Genomic DNA, 16,442 nt, shown 5'->3' with positions numbered 1-16,442 from the left:
TATTGTCTCACACGAATACTGGAACAAACTTTGAATAATACCATACTCTTGCCAATTGGGAGAGCCTCTGTCTCATTCCAAGCACTTGATAACTGTATGTTCAGCTTTTCAATCAATAGTTGAATCTTGAATAGTTTGTCCTTACACCTTTCTGGTATTGCGCGGCTGTCATTGAGATGGATAAATCGTTACATTTGGCACAAACTGTCCTTAGTCATTTTCTTACAGAAATTTGGGGTCTGCATGTTTTCAGAGCTCTCCCAGTACTTTCTCGCATCTTGGAGTAAATGGTATGACATAATTATGTTGATGCTTAAGAAACCCAGGAGTTCAGTCAAGATTAGGGACTTGAAGGTCTTGGCGCAAACTAACTTATCCATCGTTTTCTGGAAATACGGGTTAGTTTTCTCAACAGTCAGTTTCAGTATCTTCCTGTCCCGTAACCGAAGAAAGAAGTCAGTTGGGGTGTTACAATCATCAAAAAGGTCAATTTTTGGTCCACTTTCTTCCAAAAATGCTACCATTGCTGGGGTACATCCATTTGGGTACAATTCGTACAAACATATTGAAAGAAGCATTTCCATTTGGAGCTTTTGTGACAATAGAAGAGGCAAAAGGGCCAGTTGAAGATCTAAGAGCTCTTTTTATAAGGTTTGCAGGGCTATTGTCAAACTTGAAACCAACTGGAATGGCCATTGGTATGGTTTGAGTTCAACTGTTTGTGAGTAAATTTTAGTTAGATGACCCTATATCACTTTCTTGTTTTATCTCAAACAATTTTACTATTTGAAGAAGATTCATCACTTCAATGCTGAAGCCAGAATGAGATACGACATCACATCATTGGAGAGGTCGCAATCTGACTCTAAGCTGATGTCGGAGTCACCAGATTGTAATTCGTTTAGTAAAGTTGAAAGATTTCCTGGAGCTATCTTTTTTTATGTTCTGAAAAACAACCATTCTGTAACAAAACACGAGTAATAAGCATAAAAAGTAATAAAAAAAATAATAAAAATAATATTGAGATATAATAATTCAGACAAAAAGTATTAATAACATCATTGAATTAGATAACCAATAAATAATAAAATAGAAATAAGACTGTCCAAACAAAAGACTCTCATAAACAGTGGCAGATTCGTAAATATTTAGAAGGGGAGGGGGTAAAATTCATTTTCAAAATCTAGGGAAGGTATTTTGTTGGTTTTTCTCATTTTTTAAAAAAAATGCCAAAGAAAGGCATTTTTCCAAGGTTATACAAAAAAGTTATATTTAAAAATTTAAGGAAGTAAACAAATAATATAGGGGGTGTTCCCCCTTGCCCCTCTCCGCCACTGCTCAGGCATCTTGCTGTAAATTAGCTAGTTTTAAAGATAGTATTTTGCTAATTTTTCAAAAACACATCTAAAACACACTTCACTCAGCAAGCACTGTTAATGACTGACAGAACATCAGGGTCCCTGAGAAAAATAGTCCTGTCATTCCTAGTCTAAGAGGTTTGCCCCAATTTTATGTAATCTGAGCTACAATTGACTGTTTGCTACCTTCGGAAAAAAAATTATTTTTACCTACCTATATAAGAACAGCCAAAACACCTAATTGCGAATTAAGATATTTTCGTATCTAACTTTCTTATGTATGAAGAGCTTCTTGACTATGTTCTGCACTCTGCATCCAGTTTTTACAGGAAAATGGAGTTTCAGTCTAATCGTCCCTGAAGGGATTAATCAATAGCATCTATAAAGTATCGCTATTCTTACTTTGACATGTCTAACCCAGCTTATGTTCAACCGGGGCCAGTAAATCCCGCCATTCCCGAAAGGGTTAACTGCAGAAATATCGTTTTTGTGCACAGCAATAATCACTTTACGGTAATGTTTTTATTTGGTATACCATACAATGATATAACCTTTGCTAAGGCTCTTCTATCAGTTGAATCAAACAAATGATCGTGATACATAAAATTCAGGACCAAATCGTTGATGACTCGGGCACTTCTCAATTATTAGTCAAAGAGTGAAACTTGGTTGATCCATCCTCTACCCTTCCTAGGACCACACTGTTCGTCTCTTAAAACTTTGCCTACAGAATCTCTATTTTAAAAAGTATCAAAATAGTATCAAAAGTATTAAAAGTAATTTGTTTCGTAGAGGAACCAGGAGGATGCCTCTATAGTTACCACAATCACTGTGATCACCTTTATTATGGAAGGGTTTAATTAGAGTTTTCTTAAATTGCTAGGTAGGCTACTTCCCTTTTTTCAAAAATCATATTTTCTAACTTATCTCTAACCTCACAACCACCATATTTAAAAAAATATATACCACACTTTCAGCACCTGAAGTCTTATTATTTTTTGATCCTTTTAGTACTGTCACTAATTCTTCCTCAAAAAATTAATATTCCTTCACGTTCAAAGTCTAACAAACTTTTGCATTCTTTTAAGATCTTTTCCTGTAACACTATCCCGGTTTCCCACGTTCTCAAGATGTTCTGCTCATGTCTATTTAACTCTTTCCTTCTCACTAAATGTGGCCTTGGCCCTTTCTTTAACTGGGACAAATCTAGATTGTCTGTTCCCTTTAAGTTTATTAGCATGTCAATACAATATTTTACTATTATGCCGTCTGGCTGCGTGTTTCATATTTCGGCAATATTATCCAAGGCCTACACTTTACAAGTCCTTATTTCTCATTTTAATACTTTCTCCCCTTTCTTCCCATTTCTCTAAGTTACGTATGACCTATTCCTCAAACAATTCTTATACAGGCCCCTCCTCCTCTCTATTAAACATAAAGAATTTTCACTAATATAAGAGAGAGAGAGAGAAAGAAAAGCAAGCAGGGGAGAAAGAGAGGGGGAGTAAGTGAGAGAGAGAAAGGGGAGCGATAGAGAGGGGGATAGAGAGCAGTGGTGCCAATTCACGAAAATGTAGGGGCGGGCAAGGATTTTTTTAATGAAGATTAAAAAAAAACATTGAGCAAACATACCTAAGACAAGGAGTAGCGGCGACTTCACTGCTTGGCAAAATCGTCGACTAATCTATCCAAATCCAGTTTCTTTACCTCCTCCTTTTTAATGGCTATTATCAAGGGATCAATGAATGTATCGTTTGCCGTCATGAGTTACAGATAGTCCTTCACACGCCCTAATAGCGAGAAGAATTGTTCATTGCTAGCAGTGGTCACAGGCAAAGTAGCAACTAGTTTCATCAGTTTTAGCACTGCAGAATAGGCAGCTGGGAGGTTGGATAAGATTTCGATAGCTCGGAGAAGATCCATCTTTGAAATATCACTTTTTCACAGATGCAGCTTTGCAAGAGGAAGCTGAGAATCTATGCCATGGTCATCGACATCGAGGATCCCTTGATAATGACACATAAACCTTTCAAAAGTTCGAGAAAATGGGAACTTGAGGGGTCAAAGGTAGATAAAATGTCGAGCAGAGGCATATTTTGCATGAAACGTTAGTCCATCTCACTCGTCAAACAATCCATTACCTCAAAGTACAGAAGTTTACCGGAGCCTTATTGAGCTGGCTGACTAGTATTGCGTTTACCGGTTGTTGAGTTTGAAAGAAAGTCTTTGAGACGAATGGAAATGGCTCGACTTCTCTTGCTTCAAGCACTGGTTTTAGATTGTGGAGATTTGGATTCCTGGATATCGTGTAAAGCCGAGAGTTTGGATATATTTCTGCTTAAGTTGTTCCATTCGTTATCATTTATTAGCTTTTGGAGTGTCTCATATGTCCCAGAAATCAATGCAAATGCCTGATATATCAACAGACTTTCAGACTGAAGTTGCTCTGATAAACAATTTACAATGACAAATACTTTTTCCATTGTGCAAAGTTGAGACAAAAGAGGCAGAGTTGATCTTGTCTAGTAGTCCTTTTGACTCACACGCTGCCTCGCCGTTAGAGCTATCAGAGACTGTGGCAAGCACAGCAACAATACAATCAAATCTTGCCTTCACCTTCGAAATAGAGCGGACTGCGTAAAACCAGCTAGTCTGGATGGTCCTCTCAAGTCCCAAGACTTTTGCCCGCTTATACGCTGGAATTCCACAAATAGCTCGTGTCGAATATTGCTGCATGATATAAATGCGTAAAGTCATTGCACTACAGAGAAAAATTCTGAACGTTCACTGATATTTTTTAGGCAGTCTGTCAAAACCAAGTTTAATCTGTGAGCGTGACAGTCTACATAAACTGCATGAGGTACCTTCTCCCTAAACTTTGCTTGAACTCCGTTAAATTCCCCACACATAACGGATGCGCCGTCGTAACATTTGGCAATACACTTCATCAAATCTACACCATACTTTTCTATAGTTTCACAATCGAGGTGGACTAGCTCTTGGCGTCTAATTTGTGCATGTGATAGCAGCCTATTGGTCGCTCCACTACTTTTCCGTTTGAAAGGTAACTGAGTAGGATCGCTAATTGTTATTTTCTAGAAACATCTTTTGTCTCGTCGACAAGAATAGCAAAGTAAGTAGCTGATTTTACTTATGAAATAATGTCTTGGCGCAAAGCATTTCCTATTAGTTTAATTGTGTCATTTTGCTACCGATGACTGCAATAGTGACCATATCGGCGCTGTAACTGGGCCTTCAGATTTTCGTTACCTTGGTTTGCAGATGTTTCTGATTCGTCATGACCCCTCAAAGCAAGACCCTGGCAGTCAAGAAAGCAAATAGCACGAAAAATGTACTTCACATGATCTCTATTTTCTTGAACCTCTTGAGATCTGGATTGAATTAAGGCATTTGCTACAGATCTCGAGGTATTAGTACTATTTGTCTTAAGTCCTGTCCATGCTGACATACAATGCCTGTGTCTTTCAGAACCATTATGTAGCTTTAATAGAGCAGAACTTTCTTTCCACTTGCAAAATCCTGACTCAATGAAAGCCCTTTTCCAGCAGTTCCTCCAGCCCTTAGAGTCCCCATAGAAAAATGGCGGCAAGCAAAACAAAACACGGAATTCAAGTTCTTCGAGTATTCAATCCCTTCATATATCTTATAGTAATTTGCACTGAATTTCCTACCGTTAGAAGAGGAAGCCGGATATCTCTCAAGAATAGGTTGAGCTGGTTTGTCGTGACGAGTCAGAGAGATATCTGAGAGAGGTTCTTGACTGCTACAGCTACTAGAATCCGCAAGGGGTTCAGGGATGCAGACCAAACTTTCATATTGACTTGAGTCAGTTATTGTTCCACTTGTTTCTGAAGGACTGTCACAGGTGGAGGTGGGGGAATTTATCTCCGCTAACCCGACACTTTGAGCGCTGTCACTATTGCCAGTTTCTTCATTTTTCTTCCGCATTTTCACCGTAAAAAAATCCAAAGTTTGTTCTCGCTTTTTACTCATAGTTTGATTACGAATTCTTCACTTCACAAGAAACAGTAAAGAAAGACTGACCAGCTGACGTTTGGTTTTGAATAAACCCTACTCAGAAATCACGTTTCCGGTCGAAGATTGGGTAATAAAATAACGTAGAAACGCTCTTAGACATTTTAAAACAAGAGTGTCTCCTAATGGTAGAATTAGGGTGGTACAAGAGTGGGAAAGACGGGACATAGCTCTGCAAAACGATGCACCGGGGCGACAAAAAAAAACGACCAGTTATCCTGTCTCTCTGGTTTAATATAGCACATAACTAAGATAGAAAATAGTTGTTAAATATAAATGAAAGGTAATTTTCGAAGTTTAGGGGGGGCATGGCTCCCTCTGCCCCTCCTAATTGGCACCACGGAGAGAGAGAGAGAAAGAGAGAAAGAGAGAGAAAGAGAGAAAGAGAGAGAGAGAGAGAGAGAAGAAATAAAGAGGACAGTGAAACTATGCGGTTTTTTGCACACAGACTAGATGACACAACCTTGTATAATAGCTTATATGCCAAAGTGATGCCACATGGATAAGTCAATTAATAAAATTCTAAAGGATTATTTTCTCATATTAATCTTTAAAAAAGTGTTCCCCAACTCCAAAAATAAACTTTACTCTAATAAAACACGAAACTTTTTTCAAAGTTTGTGTGTAAAAAAAAAAAATTAAAATTCATGTTTCAGAGGTCTGCATGCACAAAATGGCTAAAAAGCAACAATTTATTCTTAGTAAGATGAAGTGAAACTTGTAGTTCAGTCACACCAGATAATGAATAACACCAAAAGCGAAATTAAGCATTGAAATAGATGACAGGCTTGTTAAGTTTATTTATGACGAGTTTATTAATTACGTAGTTAATTCATATAAAAAAAAGGTAAACTAATGACAGAAAATATTTTGTTCCTTTGGCTGTGGCCTTTTTCTGAGGGATTTACTGGATTGGGAACCAACAGCCAAAGGGGAGACAAGGAACTTCACTCCCTCCGATCAGATTATGTTACCTTTATTAATGACAGAGCATCATCTAAAATAAAGCTCTGACCCTTCTACAGTACCTTAATTTTCCCACACTCCCCCTTTTAACGGATTGCTTTAAAGAAATTTTCTTAATTCATTGCCTCTGTCTCTTCTTGATTTCTGAGCTTACATCAGTTTCCATGTCCTGTTACCAAAAATTTGAAGCCGCTAGACCTACCGAAAGGACGAGAGTATTGAGGAGGTCAAAAACAAGGACTGTTGAATTTGTATATGAACTATTTTAAAGGCCCTATTAGAATTTAATTTAAGGAGTGAAGGGGGAGGGGAAAGTTGAAGAGAGTACATCCCCATCACATACGGAATAATTTTGTTTGTTTTCAGCTTTAATGTTTCTCTGTACTTTCAGTTGAAAAAATACTTGTTTTTTAATAAACCTTCAAGAAATTATTATACCAGTTGCCACGAAAAAATTAAGTGAAATTACTGAATAGATTAAGATTCAAAATAAAAAGCGAGTGTCGCAAAGACAATTTGCGTTTAGGTTCTAGATTAGGGGCTCCTCACATGGGAACATCTTTATAACATGAAATGGTACCATTGCATTCCTCCTTTTTTTTAATGAATTCAATGAGGCTTCATTGAAAGCTAATTTCAAGTAACTTCTTGGGTCATGGAGTACTTTCCCATTATCGTTTGATTGTTTTAAGAACAATAGTTTTCAGTCTCGTGAAATATGGTTACTTGCTTAAGTCAAGCCAAAATTTTAGTCACTCAACTGCGATTCCAGTGGGTTTTTCCAATAGGCTAGGCCCTGTCATTTTAAAAATCTGAGCCAACCATTTACCTTCAAGTCCGCATGCCTAAAATGGCGCCCTGTGTCTAAAAAAGTAGCTCACCAGAAATCTTTTACTATTAACTGAACATTGTTGGCGTTCTTGAAAAAGTTAAACGCAGTTCAAATTTTTTACTACTGCAATGTAGTCAATGAAGTCATTTGAGGAAAACGGTTTATTAGCTTTGTGGGCAGCAATATATAACTTTAGGGGTGATTCCGCCGTCCAACAGAAAACTGTTAGCTAACATTTTTCTCAACCGTAGTTTTTCCGCCGTCCACTTAAAAACTATTAGCTTTTTCTTTATAATTTATTTGTGTTTTTCTGTTGGTTTTGTTATGTTTATGTTCTGTTTTTTTTTCCTATGGCCCGATGGCTTTTTTCGAAATACATACACACATGCATACATACATTATTAGATAATTTCTCTAACAAATCGAATATTTGTTGAAGGAAATTGTTGGCGAGTTTAATGCGAAATATTCCAAAATAAGCAGGATAGGCATTTTTTATGTTTACAATACTGATAGCGAATCGAGGAATGCTACTATTTCTTATTTTTCTTCCTTTCTCTGTCACGATTTTGAGACATATCTCTTCTGGTAATCTCATTGAAAAAAAATCAATTCTTCCATTGAAAAAAAAAGAAAAACAATGAAATTTCCACCTAGACATAACAATTTGATATGATCAACAATCCGACAATTCCGCTTATGCAATCAAAGTATAATTCTTTACTCGGTTAATCCACTTCCTCCATACATAGAGTAATTAATGTAAATGTGCTTAACAGTCACTTTATGAAAGCTCATGCACTCAAGGCCGTACCCCGGGGGGGGCGGAGTAAGGGGGTTTGAACCCCCCCTCCGAAATGTTTATCTGATTCGTAAAAACGTAACCAAAATGGATATAAACAAATTTTGAATGCGTTCTCTGAGTTTTTTTTGTGTACCCCCCCCCCCCCCACCTACCGAAAAAAATCTTTGAGTAAAACCCATCCCAAAAAAAAATCCCGTGTACGACCTTGCATGCACTGGTGTTTTAATTTTCGCCTAAATTCAATATTCTTTGCCAATTAATAAAATTCTTCGTGCCCTTTATTTCACTTGCTGGCATTAATGGTTAAATATTATTTTCTATAACATGTGAATACTTTGAAATATTGTATAATTTGAATTTCAAAACTTTGGCGTCAGTTGGGTATTATCAAGCTGAGATAAACTCACTAAAGACTATCTCGGTCAGAAGTTTTGCTTGAATATCCCACACAATATCATGTTTCTGCGAATTGTTAGCTAATAATTTCTGTTAGCTAACAATTCTGTTTCCACCATCCAAACAAATATATGTTAGCTAACAATTGGACGGCGGAAAAACCGTTGACGCGTTGGGAGGCGTCCATAGAAAACCATCTGAACCTGAAGTCGGTGTCATCTATGGATTTTAAATCAAAGAAATCTCGAAAATCCCGCAAAATTTAAACGTGTTCAGGCATGTCTGTATATTTCAAGGTTTTAGGAAATGGGTAAGTAATTTGATGACTCCTTTTTATAATTGTTTGAAATTCATCTTTTTTTTACTGGGAATTTTAAAGAAGAAGGGAATTAGGTAAAATTCTACTTTTGGCTATCTTGAAAAGGGGTCAGGTTAGGAAAATGAAACTTTCAGTGATGGGTATACAGGCTAAAGTATGTCCCAGGAAGGTATTTTGAAGTACCTATATCGGTAAAATTCTACTTTAGTTACTTTTGGCTATCTTGGAAAGGAGCTGGGTTAGGAAAATGAAACTTTCAGGGATGGATGTACATGCTAAGGTTTGTCCCGGGAAGGTCCTTTGAAGTCTCCTCCTCCACTCCTCCCCCCCTGTATATAGTGGCAAATTACTGCACATTACTAGTTGTTTTTAAATCATATTTTATCCCATATTACTGTCATAAACATGAATCACTGCTTACCTTACACAACTTCTGCTTTTAACCTTGTTCATTAAAATATATTCCAAAATCCTATTTAAATCCTAAGCCATTTAATTTTCAACCCATGCTGACTTTCTTTATGGTATATCAAACCAGGTTTGTTGTGATGTCACACTTGCCTTATCAGGCACCCTTACCCTTAACGGTAGCAGGCACATGCCAAACAACTCTGTTGATAAGACCATTTAAACTGTATTAATTAGGGAAAGGATTTCACAAGAGAGATCAGTAAAAATAACTAATCCTTTTTAGAGGACAAATTATGTCATGGGAAGATGTTTTTGAAATTCCCCTTCCACCTGAACTTGAAATTTTCTAGAATTCTACTTTAGAAGCTTTTAAAATATTTCTAAAGTACTAAAAGATAGAGTGCTAAAAACGTCAGAATCTTCTTCAGAAGACACCTTATACCACGGGAAGAGGTTTTTGAAATCACCCAAGAGCGCTACAGACATCAGAATCAACTTTAGAGGAAATTAATGTCATGGGAAGATCTTTTTGAAGTCTCCCTTTCCCCCAAACTCAAAATTTTCAAAAATTCTACTTTAGAAGCTTTTTAAATATTTATAAGCGCTAAGACCTATAGTGCTAAAAACATCAGAATTGACTTCAGAGGATACTTTATATCACGGGAAGAGGTTTTTCAAATCACCCTTCCCCCCAATCTCAAAATTTTCTAAAATTATCCTTTAGTAGCTTTTAAATATTTCTAAAGCACTAATACATTGAGTGCTAAAAACATCAGAATCGACTTCAGAGGACACGTTATATCACGGGAAGAGGTTTTTGAAATCACCCTTCCCCCCATACTCAAAATTTTCTAAAATTCTACTTTAGAAGCTTTTAATATATTTCTAAAGTACTAAATGATACAGTGCTAAAAACATCAGAATCGACTTCAGAGGACACATTATATCACGGGAAGATGTTTTTGAAATCCCCCTCCCCCCAAACTCAAATTTTTCAAAATTCTACTTTAGAAGCTTTTAAAATATTTTTAATATTTCTAAAGTTCTACGACATAGAGAACTACAGACATCAGGATCAACTTGAGAAGACAATTTATGTCATGGGAAGATGTTTTTGAAATCTCCCTTCCCCCCAAACTCAAAATTTTCCAAAATTCTACTTTAGAAGATTTTTAAATATGTCTAAAGCGCTAAGACAGAGAGTGCTAAACACATCAGCATCGACTTCAGAGGACACTTTATATCACGGGAAGTTGATTTTTAAATCCCCCTTCCCCCCAAACACAAAATTTTCTAAAATTATTCTTTAGTAGCTTTTTAAATTATTTATAAATCTCTAAGACAGAGAGTGCTAAAAAGATCAGAATCGACTTCAGAGGACACGTTATATCACGGGAAGAGGCTTTTAAAATCCCCTTTCCCCACAATCTCAAAATTTTCTAAAATTCTACTTTAGAAGGTTTTTTAAATATTTCTAAAGCGCTAAGACAGAGAGCGCTCCGAATATCTGAACTGACTTCAGAGTTAACTTTATTTTATTGTAATATTTGTTTTAACTCCCCCGTCCCCCAAACTCAAAATTTTCCGAAATTATATTTTAAAAGATTTTAAAATATTTCTAAATCACGAATATATAGAGTGAGCAACACGTCAGAATCGACTTAAGAGGACACGTTATATGAATGGAAGAGTTTTTGAAAATCCCCCTTCCCCCCAAACTCAAAATTTTCCAAAATTCTAATTCAGACGCTTTTTTAAATATTTCTAAAGCGCTAAGACATAGAACGCTACAAATATCAGAATCAAATTTATAGGACAATTTATGTAATGGTAAGATGTTTTTGAAATCCCCCTTCCCCCCAAACTCAAAATTTTCCAAAATTCTATTTTAGAAGCTTTTAAAATATTTCTAAAGCACTAATAGATAGAGTGCTAAAAACATCAGAATCGACTTCAGAGGACACGTTTTATCATGGGAAGATTGTTTTTAAATCCCCCGTCCACCCAAAATCAAAATTTTCAAAAATTCTAATTTAGAAGCTTTTTTAAATATTTCTAAAGCGCTAACACATAGAGCGCTACAAACATCAGAATCAACTTCAGAGGATAAATTATATAGATGTTTTTGAAATCCCCCTTCCTCCAAACTCAAAATTTTCCAAAATTCTAGTTTAGAAGCTTTTAAAATATTTCTAAAGCACTAATAGATAGAGTGATAAAACATCAGAATCGACTTCAGAGGACAAGTTATCGCACGGGAAGAGGTTTTGAAAATCCCCCTTCCCCCCAAACTCAAAATTTTCCAAAATTCTACTTTAGAAGCTTTTTTAAATATTTCTAAAGCGCTAAGACATAGAGCACTACAAACATCAGAATCAACTTGAGAGGATAAATTATGTTATGGTAGGATGTTTTTGAAATCCCCCTTCCCCCAAAACTCAAAATTTTCCAAAATTCTACCTTAAAAGCTTTTAAAATATTTCTAAAGCACTAAGACATAGAGCGCTACAAACATCAGAATCGACTTTAGAGGACAATTTATGTCATGGGAAGATGTGTTTGAAATCCTCCTTTGCCCCAAACTCAAAATTTTACAAAATTTTACTTTAGAAGCTTTTTTAAATATTTCTAAAGCGCTAACACATAGAGCGCTAAAAATATCAGACTCGACTTAAGAGTAAAAATTATAAAATTTTTCTTGCGAGGGTGAAATTGTTAGCTGAACAGTGTTTTTATAGGAGGAGGTAGATGAGGGGAGGGGCGGTGGTCAGCAACCTGGTCGCGGTGCCCCTGCTTATAATAATCTAAGCTGAACATTTTGTTGCAACGTGTTGCACCAGAATAATACTCTAAATTTGGTTGATAAATTGCCTGTCTAACAAATTTGTGTGAGTTAGGTTACATATTTAATATATGCTATGATTTACCCCCCTCCCCCGAATGTGCAAATATATAGCCCAAATTTGTTTTCCGTTGCTATAACTCACAAATTTTTAAAGGTCATTAAAAGTTTTAGAAAGCCCCCTTACCATCCATCCCATTCCCCCTTCATACTCTAAAATCGGGTTTATAATTTGAAAAGCCTTATTTTCCACGGGGTTATTTTTGGGGGGGGTGGGGGGATTTTCCGTGAGGGTATTTCCCGTGGGGGGGCATTTTCCGCGGGGAGGTATTTTTCGGGGGGATTTTCCGGCGGGTATTCGCCAAGTACCACAAATTTGATGGTATGAGTTTTATTAAAATCTTTTACTTTTAGGGGTTGTTTCCCCCTTTTACGAAACTCAGACAAATTTTTTAGACAGGCAATTTATCAACCAGATTTTAGAGTACTATTCTGGTGAAACCCGTTGTAACAAAATGGTCAGTTTAAATTAGTAGAAGCAGGGGCACCGTAAGCAGGGTACTGAAGACCGCCTCCACCCTCTCACTCCTTCCGCGATAAAAACTCCTTTCAGCTAACCTTTGCACTCATACAAGAATAATTATATATAAGTTACAACATTTTTTACATATTTTAAATTGCGGATGTAAAAAAGAAAAGCAAAATTTTTAAACATTATAGAATTAAGCTATTTGAATATGTTTTATGTGGTTACCCAACTCAAAATGTTAAGGGGTTTCCAAAAAAAAATAATCAAAACCAATATTGATTATTTGGTACTTGTGCATTATAAATAACCCACCGCTATAGACTGTACAAGGAAACCAGACGTGATTTCTTATTGCATTTACAATATTTAAACTGTTGTTTTTTTGGGTTTAGGGAGGGAAAAAGGTACCTGGGTTAGGTTACATATTTAATATATGCTATGATTTACCCCCCACCCCCTAATGTGCAAATATATAGCCCGAATTTGTTTCTAAACTGTTATATTTTCATCCTATTTTATTTTATTTCATTAGCAGTAACAAAACTTAACTTCTTTCGTCCATAGTGGTGGGTTGTTTATAATTCACAAGTACCAAATAATCTATAGTCAAATATGTACTTCTACCCCCTCTCTCCCCCTCCCTATTTACACTTTAATAACGTCTCGTAGCTTCAAGAATGAAGATTGCTACACTAAACTATTTGGACAAAAACAATTGAATTGCTTTAAGAACACATGGGGTTAGATACCGTAAATTGCCAAATTTTCTGTTACAACGTTTTAAACATTAATTAGTAAATAATACCCATAAAAAAAAAATTAGTTGGGGTTATAAAGCTCCTATATATATTTCATGAAATGGTGCATTCTCGAGGAGATTGAATGTTTTTTTTTAAATAGTGCTCTGCCAGATATCCTTCCATATGTTCTTCTTTTCTGCCATATCTGGGTATATTGTCTCGAACGTCACGCCAGTGTCTTTTGATGTTTTGTGTGTGAGCACCTGTTGCAGGCTCAACAAAATTTATACTGTGGTTGAAGCGTAAATGCTGATAGCCCTGGCTAGCAAGGCAATCGTAGGCCCTCCAACAGTTGCTGATAATTGTTGTCCCTGGCAGGATTTGGTTTTGGATAATTCCCAACAACGTGGCACTACTTCTATCCAGCACAGAAACCATGAATGAATTACCAACTTGTCTGTTGGTAATTAAAATGAAAACGAGCTTGTCTCACTGAAAGATATCTGTATATATTTAGTGTCATTATGTAAGATTGAATAATAAATGAACCTGAACCTGAAAAAAAATGAACCTGAACCAGTTCCTCGCTCTATTCCACCAAATACCCATTTACCCTTGATGCAAATATCCTAGTGTTGAGCCTACATGGTTGACCCAACAATTCCGCTTGTTTAGTCACAGGTTGCATAAATTTAACTTTGGCAGAAATTTTGAGTTTGGGGGGAAGGGGGATTTCAAAAATATCTTCCTATAACATAATTTATCCTCTTAAGTTGATTCTGTTGTTGTAGCGCTCTATGTCTTAGTGCTTTATAAATGTTGAAAAAAAATTCTAAAGTAAAATTTTGGAAAATTTTGAGTTTGGGGGGAAGGGGTATTTACAAAACCTCGTCCCGTGATATAGCATGTCCTCTGAAGTCGATTCTGATGTTTTTAGCACTGTATCTATTAGTGCTTTAGAAATATTTTAAAAGCTTCTAAAGTAGAATTTTGGAAATTTTTGAGTTTGGGGGGAAAAGGGATTTCAAAAACATCTTCCCATAACATAATTTATCCTCTAAATTTGATTCTCATGTTTGTAGCGCTCTATATCTTAGCGCTTTTGAAATATTTAAAAAAGCTTCGAAAGTAAAATTTAGGAAAATTTTGAGTTTGGGGGAAGGGGGATTTCAAAAATATCTACCCATAACATAATTTTTCCTCTGAAGTCGATTCCGATATTTGTAGCGCTCTATCTATTAGTGCTTTGGAAATATTTAAAAAGCTTCTAGAGTAGAATTTTAGAAAATTTGAGTTTGGCAGAAGGGGGATTTCAAAAACATCTTCCCATGACATAAATTGTCCTCTGAAGTCGATTCTGATGTTTTTAGCACTCTATGTCTTAGCGCTTTACAAATATTTAAAAAAGCTTCTAAAGTAAAATTTTGGAAATTTTTGAGTTTTGGGGGAAGGGGGATTTTAAAAACATCTTCCCGTGATATAACGTGTCCTCTGAAGTCGATTCTGATGTTTTTAGCACTCTATGTCTTATCACTATAGAAATATTTAAAAAGCTTCTAAAGTAGAATTTTGGAAAATTTTGAGTTTTGGGGGAAGGGAGATTTCAAAAACATCTTTCCATGACATAAATTGTCTTCTAAAGTGGATTCTGATGTCTGTAGCGCTCTATGACGTAGCGCTTTAGAAATATTTAAAATATTTTAAAAGCTTCTAAATTAGAATTTTGAAAAATTTTGAGTTTGGGGGGAGGGGCGATTTCAAAAACATCGTTCCATGACATAAATTGTCTTCTAAAGTTGAGTCTGAGGTCTGTAGCGCTCTATGTCGTAGCACTTTAGAAATATTTAAAAACATACTAACGCAGAATTTTAGAAAATTTTGAGATTGGGGGAAGGGAGATTTTAAAAACCTCTTCCCGTGATATGACGTGTCCTCTGAAGTAGATTCTGATGTTTTTAGCACTCTATGTCTTAGCGCTTTAGAAATATTTAAAAAGCTTCTAAATTAGAATTTAGGAAAATTTTGAGTTCTGGGGGAAGGGAGATTTCAAAAACATCTTCCCATGACATAAATTGTCTTCTACAGTTGAGTCTGATGTCTGTAGCGCTCTATGTCGTAGCGCTTTATAAAAATTAAAAATATTTTAAAAGATACTAACGGAGAATAGTGCCCAATTTTGAGTGGGGGGGGCGGGTGGATTTGAAAAACATATTCACGTGATATAATGTGTCCTCTGATGTCGATTATGATGTTTTTAGAACTTTATCTGTCATTAATTTATAAATATTTTAAAAGCTTCTAAAGTAGAATTTTAGAAAATTTTGAGTCTGGGGGAAGGGTGAATTCAAAAACCTCTTCCCGTTATATAACGTGTCCTCTGAAGTCGATTCTGTTGTTTTTAGCACTCTATGTCTTACTGCTTTAGAAATATTTAAAAAGCTCCTAAAGCAGAATTTTAGAAAATTTGAGATTGGGGGGAAGGGGGATTTTAAAAACCTCTTCCCGTGATATAACGTGTCCTTTGAAGTCGATTCTGATGTTTTTAGCACTCTATGTCTTAGCGCTTTAGAAATATTTAAAAAGCTTCTAAAGTAGTATTTTGGAAAATTTTGAGTTTGGGGGGAAGGGAGATTTCAAAAACTTCTTCCCATGACATAAATTGTCCTCTTAAGTTTATTCTGATGTCTGTAGAGCTTTATAAATATTTAAAATATTTTAAAAGCATTTAAAGTAGAATTTTGAAAAATTTTGAGTTTGGGGGGAGGGGGATTTCAAAAACATCTTCCCGTTATATAATGTGTCCTCTGGAGTCGATTCTGATGTTTTTAGCACTGTATCTTTTATTAATTTAGAAATATTTTAAAAGCTTCTAAAGTAGAATTTTATAAAATGTTGAGTTTGGCGGGAAGGGTGATTTCAAAAACCTCTTCCGGTGATATAACGTGTCCTCTGAAGTCAATTCTGATGTTTTTAGCACTCTATCTTTTAGTACTTTAGAAATATTTTAAAAGATTCTAAAGTATAATTTTAGAAAATTTTAAGTTCGGGTGGAAGGGGAATTTCAAAAACATCTTCCCATGACATAATTTGTCTTCTAAAAAGGATTAGGTTATTTTTACTGATCTCTCTTTTGAAATCCTTTGCCTCATTAATACGGTTTAAATGTTCTTATCAACAGAGTTGTTTGG

The 16,442-nt window shown here is 35.7% G+C and overlaps 1 protein-coding gene across 1 annotated transcript in view; it reads left to right on the top strand.

Annotated features, from left to right (window-relative positions):
• Nucleotides 1-8,640: 8,640 nt before the first annotated feature.
• Nucleotides 8,641-16,442, top strand: part of LOC148949499 (small ribosomal subunit protein uS7m-like) — a 31,386-nt gene continuing 23,584 nt past the window's right edge. Inside the window, exon 1 of the mRNA XM_089092992.1 lies at nt 8,641-8,723. Coding sequence (XP_088949118.1) covers nt 8,692-8,723 — 32 coding nt within the window. The 5' untranslated portion in view covers nt 8,641-8,691. The remainder of the gene's footprint in view (nt 8,724-16,442) is intronic.

Source organism: Artemia sp. Qi Xiang Cuo, chromosome 8, assembly GCF_049724085.1.
Source record: "Artemia sp. Qi Xiang Cuo chromosome 8, ASM4972408v1, whole genome shotgun sequence".
In the NCBI taxonomy this organism is placed as follows: domain Eukaryota; kingdom Metazoa; phylum Arthropoda; class Branchiopoda; order Anostraca; family Artemiidae; genus Artemia; species Artemia sp. Qi Xiang Cuo.
This window is presented reverse-complemented; position numbering and strand designations above follow the sequence as displayed.